This window comes from Pelodiscus sinensis, chromosome 5 (genome assembly GCF_052426305.1).
Source record: "Pelodiscus sinensis isolate ZL-2025 chromosome 5, ASM5242630v1, whole genome shotgun sequence".
NCBI lineage: Eukaryota > Metazoa > Chordata > Testudines > Trionychidae > Pelodiscus > Pelodiscus sinensis.
The window spans coordinates 29,117,104-29,141,965 of NC_143056.1; the positions used below are offsets into that span (position 1 = coordinate 29,117,104).

General features: G+C 43.7%; 1 protein-coding gene across 2 annotated transcripts; it reads left to right on the top strand.

Annotated features, from left to right (window-relative positions):
- Window positions 1-1,268: 1,268 nt before the first annotated feature.
- DDX24 (DEAD-box helicase 24) lies at window positions 1,269-21,353 on the top strand. Of its 2 annotated transcripts, XM_075926661.2 has the most exons (9): window positions 1,269-1,415; window positions 3,580-4,303; window positions 6,118-6,471; window positions 9,191-9,344; window positions 9,731-10,246; window positions 12,620-12,695; window positions 14,049-14,237; window positions 17,850-17,979; window positions 18,954-21,353. In XM_075926661.2, exons 2-9 carry the CDS (start codon window positions 3,586-3,588, stop codon window positions 19,208-19,210), a joined length of 2,394 nt encoding a protein of 797 aa, XP_075782776.2. In that variant the 5' UTR covers window positions 1,269-1,415; window positions 3,580-3,585; the 3' UTR covers window positions 19,211-21,353. The 2 variants fall into 2 exon arrangements, with proteins under 2 accessions (XP_075782776.2, XP_089634495.1); XM_089778369.1 differs by lacking the exon at window positions 1,269-1,415.
- Window positions 21,354-24,862: the final 3,509 nt, after the last annotated feature.

The following is a 24,862-nucleotide window of genomic DNA, read 5'->3' on the forward strand; positions in this document are numbered from 1 at the left end:
TTGTTACAAAACTGCACAATACTCTCTCCCCTACACCATCTTATTTAGAAATATTTTCAAAAAAGTCAAGTTTAAAAAATTCAAATGCTTTCATATTTTTCTTTTCACACTTGTAGCTAAAGATATATTTAAACTGAAGATGTATTGAATCAATACTTCAGATCTGAAACTTTCCCTTGCACCACCTTGTTTGTTTGTCTTTTTAACGTATGTCCAAAGTTTACAACTGATTTTTTTCTACAAAATATCAGCAGTTTCTGAGTTTTGATGGGGAGTGGGGAAACTTAACCAGCCCCACTAAGTTACTGCCACTTTCCCACCCCTACAAAACCAATAATTCATAAACTTTTAAAGACTGTGTGTAAATAATCCTCATCTACATTTATATCCCATCAAATTAACTAAATTCTAAATGAATGGAAACCTCTTTCCAAGAAGGCAGGCAATATGAGAGCAGTCACATAAGTACCAAGAGATAGGCACACATGTTCTATAATTGTTTATAAATCATATGTTTATTCACTATAAATGGATAGGACTTGTAGACAGTACCTCTGAACCTAAGAGGTTACTGAATCAGAAAGACTTAAGTAGGAAACAGACTTTGCTATCAATATACATTGCCTGTAAACTGACTTGCCCTATAGTCACCTAGGGATGTAAGCAACGAGTCAACTTCTGATAAGCCAAAGCTTATTGGATAGTAAACTAGTCCCTTAACTAGTCACCTCTCCCAGCAAGGAGGAAATCAGTGCTGAGAGGAACCAGCTTTTAAGCTGGCTCCTGTCCCCCCGTGCTATCTCCATGGAAGGCAGGGGGGCGAGCCAGACGGGCCTGAGCTAGGAATCAGCTGGCCCCACAGCTGCACTTCGGCCTGGTGCAGTGGGGGAGGAAGGGCGGAGGGAGCTGGGAATCAGCTGGCGCGGCTCACGCAAGGTGCCCAAGCGCACTTCAACCTTGTACGTGTATTAAGAGCCCCCAGGGTCTCCTTTCAAGCCCGTGTTCCAGGACGCAACCGAGCCCCCCCCCAAACCTCTTTGGCCCAACCCACCCTTCCCGCCTGCTCCATTCAAGCCGCCTCCAGCCACCCCGTTACGCCCGGAGCTTCTCAGCCGGCAGCACCCCCGGGCCGCTGGCTCCGTCCCCAGCCCGGCCCACGCCGCGGCTCCAATGCCTGCGCCTGCCCGCAATGAAAGCTGATCCCGTAAAAACCCTCCAGTCCCCAGGCCGCGCAGCGCAGCGCAGCGCTGGCAGGCGGCCAGCAAAGCGCCTCCCCCCCTCCCAGCCCCCCCCCCTTTGAAGCGGCACGGGCGCTGGACAGTGACGTCACCCTGCCATGGCCGCGCCCGGCCGTGTCCCCACGTGGTAGAGCGCGGCAGGAAGCGGCGGCAGCAGCAGCAGCGGGCGGCGCTGGGGTGAGGTTCAGGCTCGGTCCGGTGGCAGCCGCGCCTGCTCCGACTCTGCCTGCCGCGTTCCGGGCGCTGGGGGAAGGGAGACTCAGCCCTGCGGGTGTCCGGCCTAGCGGGGACGGGGGCGCGCGGGGAAGTGCAGCTGGAAAGGGCTGTTCTCCCTGCCCGGCTGGCCCGTGCCAGACCCGCGCCTGCGGGCGCTGTCCGTTCACACGGCTCCCGGTGCGACGTTCGGGGGAGTCGCTCCTCTTCCTTCTGGCCCTGTTCGCCTGGTGCCGGGGTCCCATGGCGTAGGCGCTGACAGGCGGCGCCCCTCAGTGCAGGGTTGCTAACCAACCCTCCCAGTTTCGGCAGGAGTCGGCCTCAGGCTTTATCTTCCGGAGGCTACTCAAGCCAAACCTGGGATGTTAGGATTTTAAAGCCGCAGGAACAGAGAGGCTAAGGTGGGCTCCCTGCCTGCTCTGGCCCTGCACAGTTCCCGGAAGCAGTAAGCGTGTCCCTGCGGCTTGGGAGGAGGGACGGTGGAGGAAGGGTACTTAGTGGCTGCTCATGCCTCTGAGCACCCACTCTGCAACTCTCATTGGCTGGGAATTATGGCAGCAGGGTCATGTCATCAGATTCCCAGAGGCACAGGGCTGAAGGGGCACTGCCCTAGGTAAACATTGCCTCGACAGAGCCCACACCCCAGTCCTGACCCGTCTTGCAGGGCCAATGCCCCACACTCCTTCCTGCGCTGTGGACCACCAGCCCTGAGCCCCCTTCTGCATCCACGCTCCCTCTGAAAGCTTACATCCTGTATCCCTCTTTTTTTAAGAAGGGACTTCTACAGCCAGTTCTTCTACCTGTATTCAGGTTGGCAGTGGATTTGGGGCATCAACGTGTCAATTATACAATTAACCAATAAGCTTAATCTTATCTTGTCAACTACTCAAATTCCCCCTCCTTGCTGTCTCTGTAGCAGCGGTAGCGCAAATGGGGGGAGAAGCAGGAGCCAGTACTGGGGGAGCTGGCTTAAAAGTCAGTTCCCACCAGCTCCACAGGGCTGCATAGCTACCTAGCCACACCTCCACCAGCAACAGAAGGGATCGGGGTCTGGAGGGCCATTGAAAGTCAGTACACACCCCCATCAAGTGCCCCTGTCCCAACCCTCCTCTTGGACCCAGACTCTCTCCCGGAATGTGCCCTGCAGCCCCTCCCATGCCCCATCCACTAGTTGCTCCCATACCAACCTCCCTATTAACCAGATTTCCTATGAAGATGAGAAATGCCAATTTATTGAGCTTGCTGGTTGATACAGTGCCAGACTAAAAGGGCTTTTACATACTTACTAAAAATATAATCGTACTCAGAATGCCCCTCACCCAGTCTTAAAGAAAAGGCAGCTCTTCAGGAGGAACCAGTTCAATCACCTGTAGGTGGCACACAGTCCCAGGAGTTCTTTGTACTGTGCCCCTTTTCCACCCAGCTGCCTGCAACCTGCCCATCATCATTCATGCACAATTTTACTTTATTATCTCCTGGAACTGCAGAAGGGAGAAATACAGGATTATCTCTTTAATATAGAGCATAGTGTCCTGTACGTTATGCTGTTTTAGTGAGATAAATCACAAGTGGACATATATTCAAATAGTTAATGAGGTCATATATGAGCCTACCACAAATGAACAGCATTCTGGTAGAAAGGGATGTTATCTATGAAACAGCAGAAGAACCCCAATAGCAGGCTTCTGCTTGTTTTCCCTTTTTTGTGACTCTCAGGAGAGTTTCCAAAACTAAATTCTAAAAAGTCAGATTAATCAAAAGAAGTAAAGTAGAAGCTGGTTTGATTGTCAGGCATCGATACTCTTTAGGGGTCTCACCCATTTTTCAGCAGGAGGCGGACTGTTTTAAACAGACTTGTTGTTTCAAATGCAATTTAAGGTAATTAAAATTCACTTGTCAAATAGCTGCATGAGGTTAGAGTTACAAGTGTTTTTAACGGGGTTCTGTCTAGCTCCATGTAAATCAGTCAAAGCTAATAGGCTAGAATCCAGAGACAACCCACATTTAGATGCAACAACTGTAGCCTATCCAATTTCCCAGAACCATTGGAGTGTATTTGTGTATGTTAACTTGATTGTCACTGTTTTGTCCTGGTGGTTTACAATGGTTTATTTTCCAATCTTTTTAGATAATCATGAAGAGGAAAAAAGGAAATAAGTTTAAGACTTCCTTTAAATTGAAACAAAAGGGTATCAAAGTAGTCGGAAAATGGAAACCCATAGAAATTGACCCAGATCTGTTTGCTGATGAGAAGCTTGGCGATTTAGTGTGTTTTGAGGAGCTTACAGATTATAAATTGGTGAATTCTTCTAAAGTTGGAAAAGAAAAAGTAAAGAGAAAATCTGATAGTGTCTCTGTAGAGGAGGAAGAAGATTCTCCCATCCAGAAAAAAAAGAGAAAGAAGGACAAAGATCAGGGAGTCAGAGCAAGTAAGAATCATAACCTTAAAGTGGAGGAAGATGAAACAGTAATTGATCAAGAGGACAAACCTAAAGACACTATCATATTGTTTGGTTCTGAGGAAGATGAATGTGAATCTGGAAGTACCACAATTACAGAAAAAATACCGAAGAAAAAGAAAAAAAAGAAACTGAAAAAGAAAGTACTTTCACTTGAAAGAGCTCCTCTACCAGCAAAATCCTCTAAAAAGATTAAAAATTGGACTATGGAAGTTCTGTCTGCCTCATCTGCTCAAAAAGCAGATGTGTCTGCGTGGAAAGACCTCTTTGTTCCGAAACCAGTTCTGCAGGCCTTGAGCTGTCTCGGATTTAGTGCTCCTACTCCTATTCAAGCGTTAGCCCTGCCTTCTGCAATCAGAGATAATATGGATGTTCTTGGTGCTGCAGAAACAGGTATAAATCCATGCTGTCAGCACACTGAATCTCCTATTCTCACTTTTAAAAAAATGTAGTGTTATAAATGCTTATAAGCTTCAATACATCCAATGAGTTAGCTTGGGTGTGGGTACTCTGAATAGTTATGATGTGGAAAAGATTAAATGTAGTGGATTTGTGTCACATACTATGTCTGCAAGCACTGCCTGCAAAGTTTTAAATCCTCCACTTCCTTCTTCCCCATTCAGCCTTATCAACAAATCTTACTTTGAATTATTCTTAAAGAGTAAGCCCTAATTACACAGCCATACAATTCATTTGAAAACAATGGGGCTATGTCTACACAGCTTCCCTCTTATGCAAAAGCCTATGCAAATGAAGTGTGGATTAGCATATTGCTGTGCTTCATTTTCATAATTAATTATCTGATTTTGCACAAAAAACCCTTCTTGCGCAAGAACTGTTCTTCCTGAAAAATGAGTTGCTTACATCCCTAAGTCTGTGCCAGTGATGTCCTTGCTTTTCTGATTCTGGGTTTCTCTGGGGGGAAAAGAAGAGGCTGAAAGTTGTGCTGAAGTGTTCCAAACTGGTGTGTGTTTGTGATATGGGCCAGTGTTGCCCTACAACAATGATTCTCAATTTGTTGGTCATGACTCCAAAATGGGTTGTGAGATCGTTTTAATGGAATAGAAGACTGAGGGCTTCAGCCCTGAGCAGAGATGCTGAAACCTGAACAACTTAGCTTTGGGGGCTCCAAGCGATTCCCTTACTTTTCTAAAGCTGGTCCTGATTCTAGATTTAAAAAACTAGAGTAACAAAGGGAACTGGTGTTCTTTCATAATTTGTTGTTATAAGGGGGTTGCAGTTTTTAAACTACCACTCACGTCCAGTAACCTACTACAGGAAGATAATAGTAATTCACTAGTCCTCAGGATGATACCTTAGGAGAAAAGGGAAATTGACAAGGATCTAACTAAATTTTACTTTGCTGCTAGCAGACAGTATAGAGAGGACCACGTAGGAGAGATGAATCACACAAAAGATAGAGACTGTCCACATAAAGCTGGAAAGGGAAGGGGTTAAGTCAGACAGTGACTAGATAAAATACATGAATTGAGTCTAGATGAACAGTTTTGTTTAACCTCTTTTGACCCCTAAAGAGATTGTGTTTGGCCAAAGCGACCCCTAGATGACCTTTGCATATCAGATACTGTTAAAGTTTGCTGCCCAAGACCTTAAATGAATCTACAGTAGATCCCTGAAATTATGTTTAGTGGAGTACTTTTCCATCCTCCCCCCTTTAGTTCATGCTCTGTGTTAAGTCTAGGGATTGGTCTTTTTCATTACAAAAAGTGAAATAATGGTTACTCTTAGTTTCTCAGTTAATAAGCAAATTCATGTAATGAAAAAAAGAAATGAATCCTTTAAATAGCTTTCAGTTTGTCCTTGGCCTCATTTGCTATTCCTTTATTTGGAGAACATCGATCAGCACTGTCAATTAGGGCATGGGTTTGTCCTTTAGGGTATGCAGTTCTTTAAAAAGACTTTGGCTGCTATTGCAATTTTTAAAAACTACTTTCCTATCAAATATATATTCTACTTGCCCATCTGGGGCTTGGAAAAATACCTGCTTCATCCAGAAAGTATCTGTGAGGTTGCTATTATAGGCATTTAAAGCAAGATGATGTGGGTTGGCTTCTAGTTTCATAGAATCAAGAATGTGTGAAATAAATAAGAGCAATTTTGTGTTTGCTTTAGTAACTGATATTGGCTGCTGCGGCTTCTTAGCAAACAGTTGTAATGCTTGTGTTTGTGTTGTTTGGTGTTTCTAGGAAGTGGAAAAACACTCGCATTTGCAATTCCAATGATCCATTCTGTGCTGCGGTGGCAAGAATCAAAAAGCAGAAGTGACCAGGCTACTAAAGAGGCTCACTATGATGACGAAGACAAACCAGGATGGGAAAGTGATAAAGAAACAACCCCTAAGCATTTCAGTAATAATGTAGATGAATCTAGCATAACAGACTGCATGAAGGTGCTGGAAAACGTAGAATTTGATTTTGGTGCCAACAAATGTGCTGCTGACTGGAATGAAAGCAGGCCTCTTTTGGGGCTGGTTCTGACTCCCACAAGGGAACTAGCTGTACAAGTAAAACATCATATTGATGCCGTGGCCAAATTTACAGGTAGGAAAGACAGAGAGAGGCAAGAGAGCTGAGGTCTGTTCCTGCCTTTGCCACTGACCGTGTGCCTACGTTTCCACTTCATAAAAGGAAATACTTCCTTTATCTTGGAAGGGATGTTAGGAAGCTTAATGCATGAATGTTTGACATGTGCTTTGAGATTCTTTGATGGGGAAACACTGTGGAAGTACAGAGTAGGAATGTAAAGGATTAACCAGTTACCCGGTAAGTATTTGCCTTACCAGGATAACTGGTTCATTGGCAACTGGGCTGGGCTGGAGAAGCCTGCTGTGCAATGTAGCAGCCCCCTGCCCGCAGTGTTGTGGGCTCAGTCTAGCCCAGCCAGAACAGCCTGCACGGCGGAGGGCCCAAACAGGCTGGAGCAGCCTCCTGCTTGCATCACAGGCAGAGAGACCTGCCCAGCACGAGCAGCCTGCAGTGCAATGTGTTAGGCTTGGCTTGGCCTGGTCTGGCCAAAGCAGCATGCGGCACAGCACGCCCAGTTGGGCTGGAGCAGCCCCCATCGCGGGATTCCAGTTAACCAGTGAAGTACAGGCAGTCCCCGGGTTACATGGATCCGACTTACATCGGATCCCTACTTACAAACGGGGTGAGGCAACCCCACACTAGCTGCTTCCCCCCCAGCAGACCAGGGAGACGTGAAGCTAGCGCCCCCCCCAGCAGACCAGGGAGACACGGAGCGGCTTATCTCAGCAGACACCTCAGCTTGAGAATAAAGGACTGAGGGAAGTGAGGTGTGGGAGAATAAAACTGAACTCTGGAGAAATGTTTGACTAGAGTTTCCCCTACAATATGTACCAGTTCTGACTTACATACAAATTCAACTTGAGAACAAACTTACAGTCCCTATCTTGTACGTAACCCGGGGACTGCCTGTATACCGTTTAACTGGTTAACTTTTAAAATGGGATTTTGTATCCTTAATGCAAAGTTACTATTAAAAATGTTGCCTAAAGCTATGCATTGTAACTTCTATCTACAAATGTTCATCACTGTTGACTTACAAATGCAAAATCTGCACTAAAAATCAGAGGTCGTCTGGCTACAGATACTCAAGTACTACTTTCTGACCCGGGTACTACTTTGTGGAAATTACATAGATTTTTAAGGCCCAAAAGAAACATTAGATGATCTAGTTTGACTCCTGTATAACAAATGCCATAGGTTTTCAGCCAGTTACCCCTGGCCAGTTACTCTGATGGTCCGGCATCTGATGGTCCGGCACTCCTGATGGTTCGGCACCATCAGGAACCCGGAAGTGCTCCGGGCAGCTGGACCATTGGAGCTGCTCTGCCCCCAGCTTCCCCGATTCAGCCGCTGCTAAAACTGACCAGCGGCTGAATCGGGGACGCCTAGGGCAGAACAGCTGGAGTGCTGCCGGGTTGGTCCCGTAGCGCTGCCCCTCGGGGCTGCAGGACCCTACCCGGCAGCACCCCAACTGTCCCTGATTCAGCCGCTGCTGAAACTGACCAGCGGCTGACTCCAGGAAGCCCGAGGCAGGGTCAGCGCTACCAGACCAACCCGGCAGTACTCCAGTTGCTCTCCTGCACTCCAGTTGCTCTGCTGCAGGCGTCCCAGATTCAGCTGCTGTTGAAACTGACCAGCAGCAGCTGAATCAGGGATGCCTGGGGCAGAGCCGGACTATCGGAAGTGGAGACTGAGGGGTCTGGGGTGGCATCCCCCCCACCCCAGACCCCTCATAGCTCCCCCCTTCCGATAGTCCGGCAAATCTGATAATCCAGCACCCCCTGGGTCCTAAAGGTGCTGGATTATCGGAAGTTTACTGTATGTGGTGTGTGGTTTTTTTGTTGTTAACAAAACCTATTTCTTTGACCTCTATACTACTTGCTGTGTAGCTGATAGTAAGGTTAATTTTAACTCTTACCCTTAACATACCACATTGATTGGCAGAACTACAGTTCTGTTAACTACAGAAGCTTTGCACCCAAGTGAGGGACATATACTAGATATGCAGAGTAGATTGTGGAGAGTTTTCAACAACCCTTGTGCTGCTGCAGCAGTAACATTTGGAGGCAGGCAGGAACATCCCTTCCAGTGGTGACCTACTCTGTCACCCTAAACTGACTTTTAGCATATCTTTGTATGTTAACTTATTCTGGCCATTTTTAATTGTCAGCAACTTCCACTGACTGATTGCTCCTTTAAAATTGGCAGTCCATAATCCAAATGCAAGGCAAGGCTTCCTCAGATTCATTTATGTGCAGACCTACTGACTATTTAAGGGACTGCTTACCCTCTGGACATATTAACATTTAATTCTGAGTGAAAGAACATCAAAGCTTAGGTACTGAGGAAGTGTAGTGGATTGCCTTCCTATGTGAGCATTTGGAACCTGAAGGAAACATTCATTAACTATCTTGGATATAAATAATCATTCCTGCTGTTTGAGTGCAATTGCAATGCAAGAGGTATCATTTTATTTTGGCCTCTTTCTATAAGTAGCATTTCACTATAATACTGACCATATGCTTAATGTTGTACAAGGAAGAGGAGGAGACAGTACTTGGTCAAAGAAAATTACAGTCTAGATGAAGACTTATTAAATGATGTCCCAAAGCTGCAGCGTTGTATGGAATAAGTCCATTTTCCTTCCTGTCTTGTGGAGGATATTTTCCAGTAAGAAATAACTAAAGTAAACTAACCCTCCATGGGCCACATCATGCTACCTTTTGTGTTCTAGGAATTAAAACTGCAATTCTAGTCGGTGGTATGGCTGCTCAGAAACAGGAACGAGTATTGAATCAGAAGCCAGAAATTGTAATTGCAACCCCAGGTCGTCTGTGGGAGTTAATTAAGGAGAAGCACCCTCATCTCTCAAATCTCCGCCAGCTCAGGTAAATGTGGCTTTTAGTCTAACTACTCAGAATTAATATCTCCAGGAAAGACTATCTAGTATCTCTGAACATGCTTAATTACTTACTGATTAACTAATGTTGAATGTGCAAGAGCACTTGCGTCTTTGCTAGAAGGTCCTACTAAAGTTCATACTCATTACATTGAGAATGGGGGATGTCAACTCTATTACCAAAAAACCTAAATGTTGCCTGTGAACTTTGATCTTTCAAAGAAGAACAGAGACAGCTGCTGTAATTACCCTGCATGCCTAGACTTCTTTATATTTTCTATGGGGAAAGGCAAGAAAGGTTCTTTTGAAGTGTCATTTCTGTGTCTCTAAAGTAACCACTATGCTTCTATACTGGGCCTGTCTTTTGTCCAACAGGTGCCTCGTGATTGATGAAGCAGACCGAATGGTTGAAAGGGGACATTTCTTAGAACTCTCTCAGTTGCTGGAAATGTTAAATGATTCACAATATAATCCTCAACGTCAGACTTTTGTGTTTTCTGCCACGCTGACTTTGGTCCATCAGGCTCCCACAAGAGTTTTACAAAAGAAATATGCTAAAAAAATAGACCAGAAGACCAAACTGGAAATGCTAATGGACAAAGTGGGGATAAGGGGCAAACCTAAAGTGATAGACTTAACAAGAAAAGAGGCCACTGTAGAGACTCTGACTGAAACCAGGATCCACTGTGACACAGATGATAAAGACTATTACCTCTATTATTTTTTGCTTCAGTACCCAGGAAGAACCATGGTCTTTGCAAACAGCATAGACTGCATAAAGCGCCTTAGCGCACTCCTCACAATCCTGGATTGTAACCCCCTGCCTCTGCATGCAAACATGCACCAGAAGCAAAGGCTAAAAAACTTGGAAAGGTTTGCTGAGCGAGAGAAGTAAGTTGATTTTTCTGTCATGGAAAAATGGTGTGTGTGAAAAGAAAAAAAAAAAATGCTGACTATGGGGGGAGGAAGGAGATGACAGATGGTTCAGGGCATTGGCTGTAAGACGCAGTTCTAGAAATTGTCACAGTCACCAGTTCAAATCTAATGTAAGCTGGTAAAAACTGAAAATTGTTGTCATCTGTTAGCTGTTCAGTGGCCTTTGTGATATGAACTGAGACCACCATCTCAACTCATGACATATAAGGGTCCACAACAATGCCTACACAGCTGGAAATGATCTGCACCCTGGTGGAAAGCCGGCTCCCAGTGAGTACTGGCTCTCACCTATCCCCCTGTGTGCAAACATGGAACTGCTGAAAAATTCAGCAGTTCCACGTTTACAAAAATAAATATTTTAACGTCCCTACTTCCCATGTTATGGAAAACAATTAAATTCCAGGCACATCCTGTTTTCCTGTCACAACCAAACCCTGACCTTGCTTTAAGTTAGTACAAGAGGAAGCTGCATACCAAGTGTAGTGGCCCTAGTGCTTACCGTTTAGGACAGGCCTGGGCAAAATACTCTCTGTGGGCTGGATGCAGCCTGCCAAGCTACCGGATCTGGCCCGCGAACGCAGTGGGGAGTCCCCCGCTTTCCCTGATCTCCCACACCCCTGCTCAAAAAAGTGGCTACTGGGCTGTTTGTTCTGCAAACTGAGAGTCTGGAGGGGAGGAGTGACTGCTGCTGTCCCCAGCACAATCCCATTGGCCGGTTTCTGGCCAGTGGAAGCTGCTTGTTTAAAAAACAGGCAACATGCCAAGTACTATGCACCCCCTTCCCTCAGGCTGTTATTCACAGAGCATGTGGTCCCGGCCAGAGGCTGCCTCTAGCACCCCAGCCCCTCCCAACCCCTCTATCCCACATAAGCCAAACCCTCTGCCCCCTTCCAGACCCTGCACCCCAATCCTCTGCCACAGATCACAATCCCCTCCTGCACTAGGCCACAACCGAAACCTCTGTACCTTTTCCTGCACCCCAGTCCCCTGTCCTAGGTTACAGCCCCAACCCTTGCACCCCAATCCTGTGCATAGGTCACAACCCAAACCCCTGCATCCCCTCCTGCACCAGGTCACAATCCAAACCCCTGCACCCTAATCCCGTGCCCCAGGTCACAAATGCCTCATTCACCCAAAGACCCTCCCAAGTTCTCCTGCACCCAAATCCCTTACCCCAAGGGTGGGCAAGGCAGCCTCCGGGGGTCAAATCTGGCCCACCAAGCTGCTTGATCCAGCCCTCAGCCGCCCTACCACTTCCCTGCTCACAGGCCAATCGACACCTGGGGATAGGGGAGCTGGCAGTTCTCTCTTGGTGCTGGGGGCAGGGGCAAGGACTTCACATGCTCGTCACATCACAGGCCAATCAGGGTCTGTGAGCAGGCAAACACGGGAAGCCTCCTGGCCCCACCCCTTCTGCCCAAAGCCCACAACCACTTCAGAAATTTGTGAAGTGGCCCCCCTGGTTTAGGAGGAGTTCTTGAACAAATGGATTTGCAGACAGACTCACAGAAAGGCACCTCTAAAATATTTTACACAAGAAATGGCTGGCATGAAAATGCATTGGTTCGACTTATTTGCATGAACAAAATCTAGTGGTCAGAATACACTCCCCACCCCCCCCCCACCCCCCAAGTTCAGAACTGGCTAAATGCCGTTTCCTCAAGGGCAAGTCAATATAAATATTTTTAGTCCAAAAGGAATTATGTTCAGAAAATTCTAAGTGTTTGAACACAGAGGTCCATAGTGGACAGAGTTTTGCATTGCAGTGTTTATACAAGCGAAAGACGTCATGTGTATATAGTCTACCTTTTCAAAAGCATCAGCACTATTGGTACTAAAACAATAGTAAATTCATGAGATATTTAAATCTAAACTGGACAAAGAGCTGCAAAATGTTTTGTAGGGGGAAACAGACTTGCACTGCCAGTAAGTTGAATTAGATGATCAAATAGTTCTTTTCACACTGACTTCTGTGAAATAGAAAGAGGATAAAAGAATAGCCAGGCATGATCTTGCTAGGATTGCAGTTAATGACAGCTTTGCCATTGACCTCATTAGGAATAGTATCTGGTCCACAATCAGCAACAGTTGTATTATTTCTTCTCCAGGATTTCACATTTCAAGATTTCTGTAGATCAATGTTTAAATCTCTGTTTCTTGACTTTCAAACAGATGGCCTATTCCTAATAGGGGTTATTAAATGAGCATGCTCTTTAAATTCTTTTGGCAAAAGTCTGGGTCATTCACACTGTGTGTTCATTGGCATCTCGTTTACATTACAGGTTTACGTTTAATGAATAGCATGTATCCCCACTTTCTGTATTTCAGCTGTGTCCTTTTGACAACAGATGTTGCAGCTCGTGGTCTGGATATTCCGAATGTGCAGCATGTCATCCATTACCAGGTTTTAAAAATCTTTTTAAGCTTCTATTGTCTGCTTTTGAACTAAGGTATCTTTGATCCAAAACCTAGCTACAATGTAACACAGTGGTTCTCAGTCCCTAGTAAAGAAGTATAGAAATTAAAACTCACATATTTAATGCTTCTATAGCCTTTTGCATCTAAAGATCTGAGTGCTTTACAGAGATAAATTATACCCATTTGAAGAGTGACTATCACTAGTGTCAGGGTACACTCTCCAGACTGCGTACAAGAAGTCACCGTCATGGCTATAGTTCTTCTCACTTTCCCATTTACATTCTGAACTTAGGTATCAGGGTCCCACTCCAGAGGAGTCAGATGACCCCACCTCATAATGAGCCTGAGGTTGGGTATAATTTTTCCTTGCTTTATGCATAGGGTAACAGGCTCAGGGAATAGGAGTTATTCACCAATAGTTGAGCAAGCAGTCACTGGCAGAGCTGAGCAAAATGTGGCCTGCCAAGCTTCCAGATCCAGCCCATGGATACAGCAGGGAGCCTCAGGCATGCCACTCAGAAAAGTGAGTGTGAAGTCCTGTTTGTCTTTGAACAGCTGTGAGCCTGGGAGAGGGGTGGGTGGAGAGGCTTTGCACACTGCCGCTGCCCCCCACCCTCCCAGCACAGACCCATTAGCTGCTTTCCAGCCAGCGGGAGCTGCCTCTTTGTTCGTTCCCTCCTCTCAGCTATTCAGACCCACATGGTCACTGCAGTGATGCAGTAGAGGGGCAGGCAGGATGCTGGGCTACTGGCTGGGAGTCACTCAGATAAGTCTCCAGCCAGAGCCTGCCTCTGGCACCCCAGCCCTTCCCTTCCCCCAACCCTCTGCCCTCCTACCCCACATAACCCAAAACCTCTGCTCCCCCTCCTACATCATACCCCCTCCCAGACTCTCTACCCCAGGTCACAACTGCCTTCTGCCCAAGGTCACAGCCCAAACCTATGCACCACAACCACCCAGGTCACAACTGCCTCCTTCACCCTCCCATTCTCCCTCCTGCACCCCAATACTGCAAGCTCCCTTCTGCACCCACCCTCCATCCTAGATCCCTCACATCCTCCATTAATATGAAAGAATGTGTCGCTTGACCACTTTCCAAATTCTCGGAGTGATCCCCATAAAAAATTGCCCACCTCTTGTCTAGAACATGTTCCCAGAATCCCACCCCTCTACCTTAATCACTTCCTGTCATTGTTATTAACAAAGAAGTTCTTGTTATGGGTACTATTTATCAGATAATTGCTTGCCATCTCTGGGTCTGAGTGTTGCAAGCATTTTCTTATCTGTCATGTACACTGTTTTGATGAATGGGAGCCCTTTAACTGTAGATGTTTTGCAGGTTCCACGCACTTCAGAGATTTATGTGCATAGAAGTGGCAGAACAGCTCGAGCAGCCAACGAAGGCCTTAGCTTACTGTTGATTGGCCCTGATGATGTGTTAAATTTTAAAAAGATTTATAAGACATTAGAGAAGAATGAAGAGCTTCCATTTTTTCCAGTTGAAACAAAATTCATGTTTGCTATCAAGGTAAAAAAACATTTCCAATGCCAGTGATTGCTCGATATATCATTTTTAATGAAATACTCTTCATGTTTTATTAAGGTTTCAGAGTAAGTCTGAGCTTCACAAGGTGACTTGGAAACAAAATTAATCAACTTTCATCTTCAATAGCAATGTGCTGAATGGATGTATTTAACTAAGGCATTCAACACAAAAACTGTTTTTTTTTTAAATGTCCATTGTTTAATAATTCTGCATAATTGTATAAATTTGTGGTATATAGATTCTGAAATGCTTTACAGAGGTGATCATGTTTCACGGGCCATTCTGGTCAATGTCAGTCATAGGAGTTTAAAAATGATAAATTTACCTTTTAAAAAAATCCTAATCGTCATCCCTTTTGTAGGTAAACAGACAACAGTACATTAAGTAGTTTATTCAAAATCCCTCAGTGAGTTAGTAGCAGAATAGGAAATAGGACTTGAGTTTGGTCAGTCTGCTAGACCACCACTACCTCTTTTAGGTCCCCCAACATCCAGGACTTCCACAATTATATCCTCTGCTTTGATATCCCAGTACAGACTGTGCTGGCTAATGTCACATCTACTACTCAACCTTTGCTAAAGCTACATAAATGCCATTTTGAGCTGTTGTTTGGGTTACACAAAATGTCAGTTCAGCATCACAAAGGGTGAAATAATAAATAATGGCAAAGTTTTGCAAAACATACCTTCTGTCCTGAAGCAATGATGGCTTCATAGTCTAGGAGGATTGTCTAATAGTTGTGATGGCACAAAAATAATGCTTGTCTGTCACCTTGGAGTGATAGTTGGCTAGTAGTAGAGGGACTGAACTTCGTACAACCCAAAAGATTAGGGAGGGGGGAGAAGAATTTTTTCAATTGCTGTAGGGAATGCTCCTCATATCTGGCCTAGCGTATTCACCACTAAGGCTAGGCACATGGCCAGCCCAACAGCCACAGTAGTACTCTGCTCTCATGGGAGACCCAGGAATTTCCACGTGTTACAAGCTACCTGAAAGATGGGTTGCTAGACCGGAACTGACATGAGACGAGGTACATCCTTTTAAAGAGAGAAAACAGAATTGTTTCTGCAAGCTTTCCTTTCAAAGTCTCCAGGAGCCATCAGTTCTCTCAAACTTTACTAGTGAGGCAAAATCATTCTTGTCTTGAGAGTTTTTCTTTCAAGTGTGGCTTCTGAAATGAAATTTGCTTTTACTTTATTTTGTGCTTATATAGCATTTCACAGTCTAACTTACAAACCTCCTAGGTGGTAGATATATTCACCGTCTCTGTCTCCTCCACTCTTCATCTCTCATTATGTGCAATGTTTTTACTCAAATGATGCACACGTGAGTTGGAGCGTGTGCTATATTTGAAGCAATTATGGCCTCATCTATTGTGCCTAACCTACACCACTACTTAGCATGATTGTTCTCATGACCATGTTACAAGGTGAAAACCACTGATGTTAATTACAAAAATGACGGTTTAAAATCTTGGAAGCTGAAGCCTACAGAAAGTCTGTGTAGTTTGGGGGAATTGCTCATCCTATATTAAATGTTACTTTGGCTCTGGTAACAGAGCTGGGACTGCTAGAGTTAGTTTTCCTAATCTCTATCGATATCTTCCATCTCTCACTCGAAATGGCTTCCCTTTAATTTCTTATCTGCAAGGTAGGTACTATGTCATAGAATACTAGGACTGGAAGGGAGGTCATCGAGTCCAGTCCCCTGCCCTCATGGCAGGACCAAATACTGTCCAGACCATCCCTAATATACATTTATCTAACCTACTCTTAAATATCTCCACAGATGGGGATTCCACAACCTCCCTGGGCAATTTATTCCAGTGTTTGACCATCCTGACAGTTAGGAACTTTTTCCTGATGTCCAACCTAAATCTTCCTTGCTGCAGTTTAAGCCCATTGCTTCTTGTTCTATCCTCAGAGGCCAGGAAGAACAAGGTTTCTCCCTCCTCCTTGTGACACCCTTTTAGATACCTGAACATTGTTATCATGTCCCCTCTGTCTTCTCTTTTCCAGACGAAACAAACCCAATTCTTTCAGCCTTCCTTCATAGGTCATGTTCTCTAGACTCTTAATCATTCTTGTTGCTCTTCTCTGGACCCTCTCCAATTTCTCCACATCTTTCTTGAAATGCAGTGCCCAGAACTGGACACAATTCTCCAACTGAGGCCTAACCAGCGCAGAGTAGAGTGGAAGAATGATTTCTCGTGTCTTGCTCACAACACACCTGTTAATGCAATCCAGAATCATGTTTGCTTTTTTTGCAACAGCATCACACTGACTCATTCAGCTAGAGGTCCACTATAACCCCTAGATTCCTTGTCTACCGTACTCCTTTGTTATGGATAAGGTAAAAGCGACAAGGAGTCGTTTGTCACCTTATAGACTAACAGATGCATTGGACTTTGGAGCATAAGTTTCGTGGGCAAAGACCCACTTCGTCAGATGCATCTGACGGAGTGGATCTTTGCCCACAAAAGCTTATGCTCCAAAGCCCAATGCATCTGTTAGTCTATATGGTGCCACAGGACTCCTTGTCGCTTTTGCAGATCCAGACTAACACAGCTACCCCTCTGATACTTGATGGATAAGGCACTGGCTGGGACTCCAGATACAAGGGTTCCATTCTCAGATCTGTTATGGACATGCCCAAGATCACCCAGCATGCCACTTACCTCTCTCTACCTCAGTTTCCTCATCTGTAAAATTGGTATATTGATACTGACCTTTGTTGAAAACAACACTGGGATCTAAAGATTGAAAAAAAGTGATGAGCTGTCTGAATTTCGTAAGTAATGCTACACCTCTTGGTACAACAGAGACTTGATAGGACCTTAGCAAACCACTAATGGCAGAGGGCCAAGTAGAGGACTCAAGTTATATGGAAATGATAAAAAGCTATTTAAAGGTTCCTGTAATGAGCTGAGAGTCAATGGCTGATTGCCATTAATTATTTCAAGGTTAATTTTACTTCTCTGATTTAATAAGTGTCCTAGCTATGCTGTTTGTTGTGTGTTGCTATTCAGTATAGTTGGAGTAGTTCAGTCAGCATGTCCAGCATACAGTCTTTTTTGCAATCTGGGGAGCTGCAAGCTAGGGAGAGAATCTTATTGTTCAGTTTTATTCAATAATGGTGCCAATTTCCCCTCTATTCCAAGTTAGTTATCTAAATTAGTTGTACTACATTATACCTCGGTTGAGAAGTAATGGCAAGTGGGCTTTTGATTTATTCCTAACTTCTATAGAATGTCCCTATATTTGTGTCCCCACAACTCCTTAAGGTAGACTGCTTACGAGTAAGTGTTCATTTGTGCATTACCTGAGAACTAGAATTATTTCTGTTACCGTAGTGCCTACGAGTCTTAGTCATGTACCAGGGCCCCATTGTTCTAGACGTCATACAAACACCATGCCTATGCGAGACAGTAAATCACGTGTTAGATACAAAGCCTGTTTCATGCATTTCTCTGCTTGTTTTTGTTCCTGCCTTTGCAAGACTTTTACATCACTGTGTTCCAACACATGCTGTCAAGTGCTGATTCTACAGCCATCCCACTCTCCGCGCTTACATACTGCTGTGCTTTTGTTGCAGGAGCGGGTGAATTTAGCAAGGCAGATTGAGAAGGTGGAATATTACAACAGCCGGGCAAAACAGCACAACTCTTGGTTCCAGCAAGCTGCAGAGGCTCTTGAAATTGACCTTGATGACGACGATCTTATAGGCAAGTAGAACTGTGTGCAAGTATGCTCTCCCCTGAGGATTCAACTCTGTCTACTATATAGCTGATCATACTAGGGGAAAAAAAATCTCAACGCTTAGGTAGGAGAAGGAGAGCGCGTTGAGTGATACAACATAGAACTATAACAACACTAATCCTCCCAATCCCCCTGTAAAGTAGGTAGATTGAGCTAATGACTTTTTCACAGAAGGGAAGCTGCAGTAGAGAGATGCGACACTTCACACATCACTGACAGGATCTGGGCTAAGAAGCCAGGAGCGTTTGCCAGCCAGCTTAGCCTAATTGAACATGCTGTCCCAGCAGGTCCTGCAAGAGTTTAATCTGTTCTAGGACAGTGGGATGGCTTCTGTGATCCTCCCCCCACATAGCTACATAGAATCTGTTTCCTGCTCTTTCCTGTAATCAAGCAGCAGGACCTAACTCTCCCTGTATATTGCATACAAGAGCACATGAGGAGGTGCCTATAGGTGGTGTGAATGGAGTGATGTGGGCCAAAGGCAGAATACCGAGTCAAACAGCGACAAGGGGTAGTTATTCTTCTATAATTAGCCTTAGTAAACATTGTCATTTTTTTCATTTGAAAATTGAGTTTCCACAGAGAGAAATCATGAAAGGTGCCTGCTTTCTGTGGAAAACTTCCACTTCTTTAGACATCCCATATTTTCAGGTTTTTGATGGAATTTCCCACTAAAAAGCCCACTTTCCTACCAGCTGTATTTGCAGAAAACTCTATGCTGCTTTAGTCTCTTTTGGGTGGGGGGGGAGGGGAGTTAAACACCTTAAAATTAAAGCCTTACATGCATGAGTCTTTTTCTAGATTTAAATTTAAAGTCTCCATGTGGTGTTGACTGATTTTGATTGATTGACTTCTCCCTATTTAATATGAGGAATTATCAGAGGATTGCTGGCAAAATATCTAGGGCTTAATCTGACAGTAGTGTGGTTTGTCCCCCAAGGAGGACGATCAAATGAGCAAGAAGAGAGTCAGAAGCAAAAGATGCTGAAGGGAATGAAAAAGCAGCTGAAACACTTGCTATCACAACCAACATTTAAAGTCCTTATGAAGACCAAATATCCAACACAGTCTGGAAAGCTACTCCTCCCTCCTTCACCAGTGAGCAACTCAGAATCTGCTCTGAGCACTGTCTCTAAACAACAAGCAAAGAGGAAGAAGAAGAAAAAGAAATTAATTACAGATGACTTAGATAACTGATTGGTAATACCTTGTGGTGTGGGAGAGGAGCCATTTTTTCCTTAGAAGTGGATTACGTTCCCCAGTGATGCAGAACAAAAACACCTAGTATCATGTGGGAGGACATTCTAGACAAACAGCTCCTACCTATTGTTGGCTGCATTGGCATGCTCTGGAAAGTTAAGCTAAATGGCATTGGTAACATGAGAACTATCGCTAGTTAATTTGTCTTGACTGTCAGGAATTGTTTGCTGTATTCAACCTTTTCCTTCTAGTTTGCTAATGAAAGATCAGCTTTGTAAAAAGTTTGAGTCAGTGTTTACCTACCTTTATAAACAAAGCTACTGGGCTAAACACATCCCAGGTGTAATAGCATTGACTTCAATGATTTTAAAAGAGCAGGGGGAGACTGGAAGGAGGTTTCTTGCTGTGGATCTCTGCCGTTGCTAAAATAGACCTGCTGTGAAGTTCATCTTTTGCAAGTGCCAGTGCAGTAAGATAGGAAGAAAAATAATATTGCTATGCTGCCCATTACCCAACAGCTCTGGTTAACAGAATGAGTCCCATATTATTGTCTCCTTAGTGTTTCTCTATGGAGATTTAATTTCTCACTTCTCTCTTCTCAGTGTAATTTCACTAGTCTCTGTTGACATGTTATATATAATGTGCTACTGAGTTGGAATGGCAATGTGCTGGAACCTATTTTGTAGGAGTTCTAATCTAGACTTTGGTGTTCAATCGCTTTAAAGGCATGTCAGCACCATGGCCCTTATTTTTGTGAAAATGAGAATGTCATGGAAGAAACTGGCACTGAAGTGCACATATCAATAAAACAATACTGTGCTTTTAATAACATTCAAATCTGACTATTGGAAATAATCTACTATGTATTTTAGAGAGATTGTGCATCTATCTGTCTGAGTCTGTTTGTTCAAGAACTCCTCCTAAATGGTAAGTGCTAGGACCACCAAATTTGGTTTGCAGCTTTCTCTTATCATAACTGAAAGCAAGTCAGGGTTTGGTTGTGCTAAGATAATAGAATGTGCATAGAATGCAATTGTTTCACATCAAATGGCAATGGAGGGGTGTGATAGTGGGGACAGTGTATTGGGAAATCTGTCCCTTTTACCTCCCTATCAAAACATTTTGAAATTCGTTTTTAATCTGCTCATAATTATAGCCCATATACTGTATATTATACTTGCTCTTGAAAGCAAGTATCACTGAAATCCTTTTATAGCTGGGCAAACTGTAGCACAGAATGACCTGCCAAAGTTCACTTACCATATCAATGGCAAAGCCAGAATTAGCCCCCAGGTCTCCTGAGGTCTGGTCTGGTGCCCCATCCATTAGGCGACACTGTCTCGGGTATTTTTTTTTTTTTAAGTGTGAGCAAACCCTGACAATCTGAACTGGCAGAAGAGTTAATCAAATGCTATTCTCAATGCTGGACATGTTCCTGCCTCAAAATCCTTGACACTATTGAAAGCAGTAAGTAAACCTATGCAGAGCAGTTTGCTTCTGCAACATTAGAAAAAAATGTGGGAAATAAATACTGGTAGGAAGTTCTTTCATGCTTTTTAAGGCAAACAAGGAATCTCTCAGCATTTCAAGTAAATACCTGCATACAGAATCTCAAAATAGCAGGAATATAAAGACTTGTCCCTATTTTTGCCAGAGACTTAGAAACTTTCAACCTTTAATTGAAAATAGGTAAGGATGCTGAATCTTTAACACACTTTTCTCCTGCTTGTCAAGAGTTAGTTAAATGGGTGTGAACAAAAGATCTTTTCCTCACAGTTACTCAGCTTTCAGTCTCTTGGAGTGGGGGAGGGGGTGAATTTTATAACCAGAGCAGGGCAAATTTTCAGACTACTAAACATTTCATATATTTGTGTTGGGTTGGTTAAATTGATAGTATAAAGAATTCTAAAGTACATTTGTAGTTGACATTTTTTAAATGGAAGTTTCCATTTGTTTGAAACAATTTCAAAGTTTCCTTGCATTTTTTATACTTTCTAATGTTTGTTAAAACATTCTATGTTGGTCACACAAAGTTAAAACAGTACAGAGTTTTTCTTCTGTTTCTTTTACAAATGTTCTTGTCATTAACAAGTTTTGGAAAAATTTCACCGTGATTTGATAAAAAAAAAAATTGTTGCTACTTTTGAAGTATTATTTAAAAAAAGGTTATTGGTCAACTCAAACAAAAAAGCCCCAAGCAGTCCCATCAGTTCCCCAGCAAAAAGTGGGAATTCAAAACCTGATATTTGTAATGTGAAAACCCATGGGTTTTTTAACAAAGCAGTTTTCATTCTGTACTCTAAAAACATGGTTTATGCAGTACAAGGAACAAACGTTTAATAATAGTGGCTATGTTAGTAAAATGGCCTTTCAATTTTCCCAGCAGGCCTGTTGATATTCAGAAGTATGGGTGCTATCCAGTAGCCAGCTGCAGCTCTGCACTCACAATCAAGGAAATGGTTGCATTTTTTATTCTTCTAAAATGATGTGTACGAAGTGACTTGAAAGGGCACATGTGCTCCCAGAATCTTAATTCTTTGCAAGCCCTAAAAACACTGAGCGCTGACTGAGAATGTTATGCACGCTGCTGGTCGGCAAAAGTACTCTTTATTATGCTTGCACTTTTATGGAGCAGTTTTTTATATTAATGTGATCAGTCCAAACCTGAGGTTGTGTCAAGTTAAAACCTCACGTGGCTAGGTCAAGAGGCATAAGAATAAACAGCAATGAGGTACTTGTTCCCTACTGAGAACAACACTGCCATAAATACAGGTTTCTGCTCTCCTTTCATTGATATTTACAACCGTTTTGTAAGCTTTGAAAAGTAAATTGGTCACTTCGATTTATGGCACAGTTTCTCCCCTCAGAAGTCTAGTGCCCAGCCCATAAAGCATTGTGTACATGCTCTTCTGTGCCAAATGACCTCCTAAGAGGAGGAGGTGGCAATTCAGAAAACATTTACTGCATTGTGATATCAGAATAACAGTATCCTTATGCTTTGGTTTTCAGTTAGTAGCAAAATTTTTCAATGTTGTCATAAAACTAAGGGCCTAAATTTTCCAAAGGTGATCAGTCAGGTTAAGATTTTGTCCTGGATATTTTAAGTTTGTCAGGGCTGTTCCCCACTCTGGCATTCCAAGTGCAGAAGGTAGGGGGCCACAAGAGTGCTTCAAAACCTTGCCTGTACATGCACTGGTTACAAAAACACCCCACCCCATCATAACACATTTTAAGGAACTGCTGCCACTATCAAGTGCTTTTTCCCTAAAACGGGGTGAACACTTGAAATCACCTCTAGGGGTACCCTAAGCTCTTTTGCCCCAAAAGAGCTTGACTGACTTAAACAAAACACCTGGGCTGTGTCTAGACTGGCCAATTTTTCCAGAAAATCAGCTGCTTTTCTGGAAAAACTTGCCAGCTGTCTACACTGACCACTTGAGATCGTCAGTGCTTTTGTAGAAATTCATGTAAGATTGTCAGTGTTGTGGCAGAAATACTATGCTGCTTCCATTCGTGCAAAAGTCCTTTTGCGCAAAACTTTTGTGCAAAAGGGCCAGTGTAGATAGCTCAGCTTTGTTTTCTGCAAAAAAGCCCCGATCGCGAAAATGGCGATCGGGGCTTTTTTGTGGAAAAGCACGTCTAGATTGGCACGGACGCTTTTCTGCAAAAAAGTGCTTTTGTGGAAAAGCGTCCATGCCAATCTAGACGCTCTGTTCCAAAAATGCTTTTAACATAAAACTTTTCCATTAAAAGCATTTCCGGAAAATCATGCCAGTCTAGACGTAGCCCTGCAGCCTCTGGTACCTGACCCCTCAGTCAGAGGCATGCAGATACACAGACTGACTTTCCAGGACACAAGAATCAAATAATCACCTTAAAAGAAGTGATTACAAAACAAAAGATAACCTTGATAAAACATACTTGGTTGCTAGATGTCTCGATCATCTGAGGAAACCAAATTAAAACGGAAAAAAACTCTGGCACAATGCTTAGATGGTAAAGAGGGAGGAGAGGCATAGACTCTCACAGAGCAGTTCAAACCAAACCACAAAATAAAGAATTATTACTCAATGTGACTGGATTCACATGTCAATATTGGAGTATTGTGTCCAATTCTGGTCACCACATTTCAAGAAAGATGTTGAGAAATTGGAGAAGGTCCAGAGAAGAGCAACAAAAACGATTTAAAGGTCTAGAAAACATGAGCTATGAGGCAAGGCTTGTTTAGTTTGAAAAAGAGAAGACAGAGGGGACATTATAGCGGTTTTCAGGTATCTAAAAGGATCTCACAGGGAAGAGGGGGAAAGTTGTTCTCCTTGGCTTCTGATTATAAGACAAGAAACAATGGGCTTAAACTGCAGCAAGGGAGGCTTAGTTTAGACATTAGGAAATCCTTTATCACTGGAGATATTTAAGAGCAGGTTAGAAAGACATCAGGGAAGATATAGACCATGCTTGGTCCTGCCATGAGGGCAGGGAACCTGATAGATATCTGTCTAACCTGCTCTTAAATATCTCCAGTGATAGAGATTCCACAGTCTCCCTAGGCAATTTATTCCAGTGTTTAACCACCCTGACAAGAAGTTTTTCCTAATATCCAACCTAAGCTTCCCTTGCTGCAATTTAAGCCCACTGCTTCTTGACGTCTGATGATAGGACAAGGAGAACAATTTTTCTCCCTCCTACTTGTAACACCCTTTTGGGTACTTGAAAACTGCTATTATAGAATCATAGAGCTGAAAGACCTCAGGAGGTCATCAAGTCCAGCCCCCTGCCCAAAGCAGGACCAACTCCAACTAAATCATCCCTGCCAGGGCTTTGTCAAGCCAAGACTTAAAAACCTCTAGGGATGGAGATTCCACCACCTCCCTAGGTAACCCATTCCAGTACTTCACCACTCTCCTAGTGAAATAGTTTTTCCTAATATCCAACCTAGACCTCCCCCACCGTAACTTGAGGAAGAAAAAGGCTGATATCAAATCCCCCTCACTCTTCTCTTCTGCAAACTAAATGAGCCCAAATCCCTCAGGCTACGTCTACATTGCATCCCTCTTGTGCAAAAGCCTATGCAAATGAAGTGACAATATGCTAATCTTCACTTCATTTGCATAATTAATTAGGGGCCATTTTTGCACAAGAGGCTTTTGTGCAAAAAGGAGCCATCTATGCAGCTCCTTTTTGCGCAAAAACCGCCTCTTGTGCAAGAGCCGTTCTTCCTCATTTTTTAAAAATGGGCATTATTACATTTGTCTTTTTCCAGTCATCTGGGATCTCTCCTGATCTCCATGAGTTTTTCAAAGATAATAGCCAAAGGCTCTGCAATGACATTTTCCAACTCCCTCAGTACCCTCGCATGCATTAAATCTGGACCCATGGCTCTGTGTATATCTAGCCTTTCTAAATCATTCTTAACCTGTTCTTTCTCCACCGAGGGCTGCCTACCTCCTTCCCATTCTGTGTTGCCTAGTGCAATAGTCTGGGAGCTGACCTTGTCTGTGAAGACAGAGGCAAAAAAAGCATTGAGTACTTCAGCTTTTCCCACATCATCGGTCACTAGGTTACCTCCTTCATCCAGTAAGGTTCCCACACCCTCTCTTATCACCCTCTTATTGCTAACATGCCTGTAGAAACCTGTTCTGTTACTCTTCA

Excerpts from the sequence above, each read along its gene's own strand:
- DDX24 (XM_075926661.2), top strand. The coding sequence starts at position 3,586 with ATGAAGAGGAAAAAAGGAAATAAGTTTAAGACTTCCTTTAAATTGAAA. Across the intron at positions 4,304-6,117 it reads TCTTGGTGCTGCAGAAACAG|GAAGTGGAAAAACACTCGCA; the intron begins GTATAAATCCAT and ends TGGTGTTTCTAG. Across the intron at positions 12,696-14,048 it reads AGCATGTCATCCATTACCAG|GTTCCACGCACTTCAGAGAT; the intron begins GTTTTAAAAATC and ends GATGTTTTGCAG.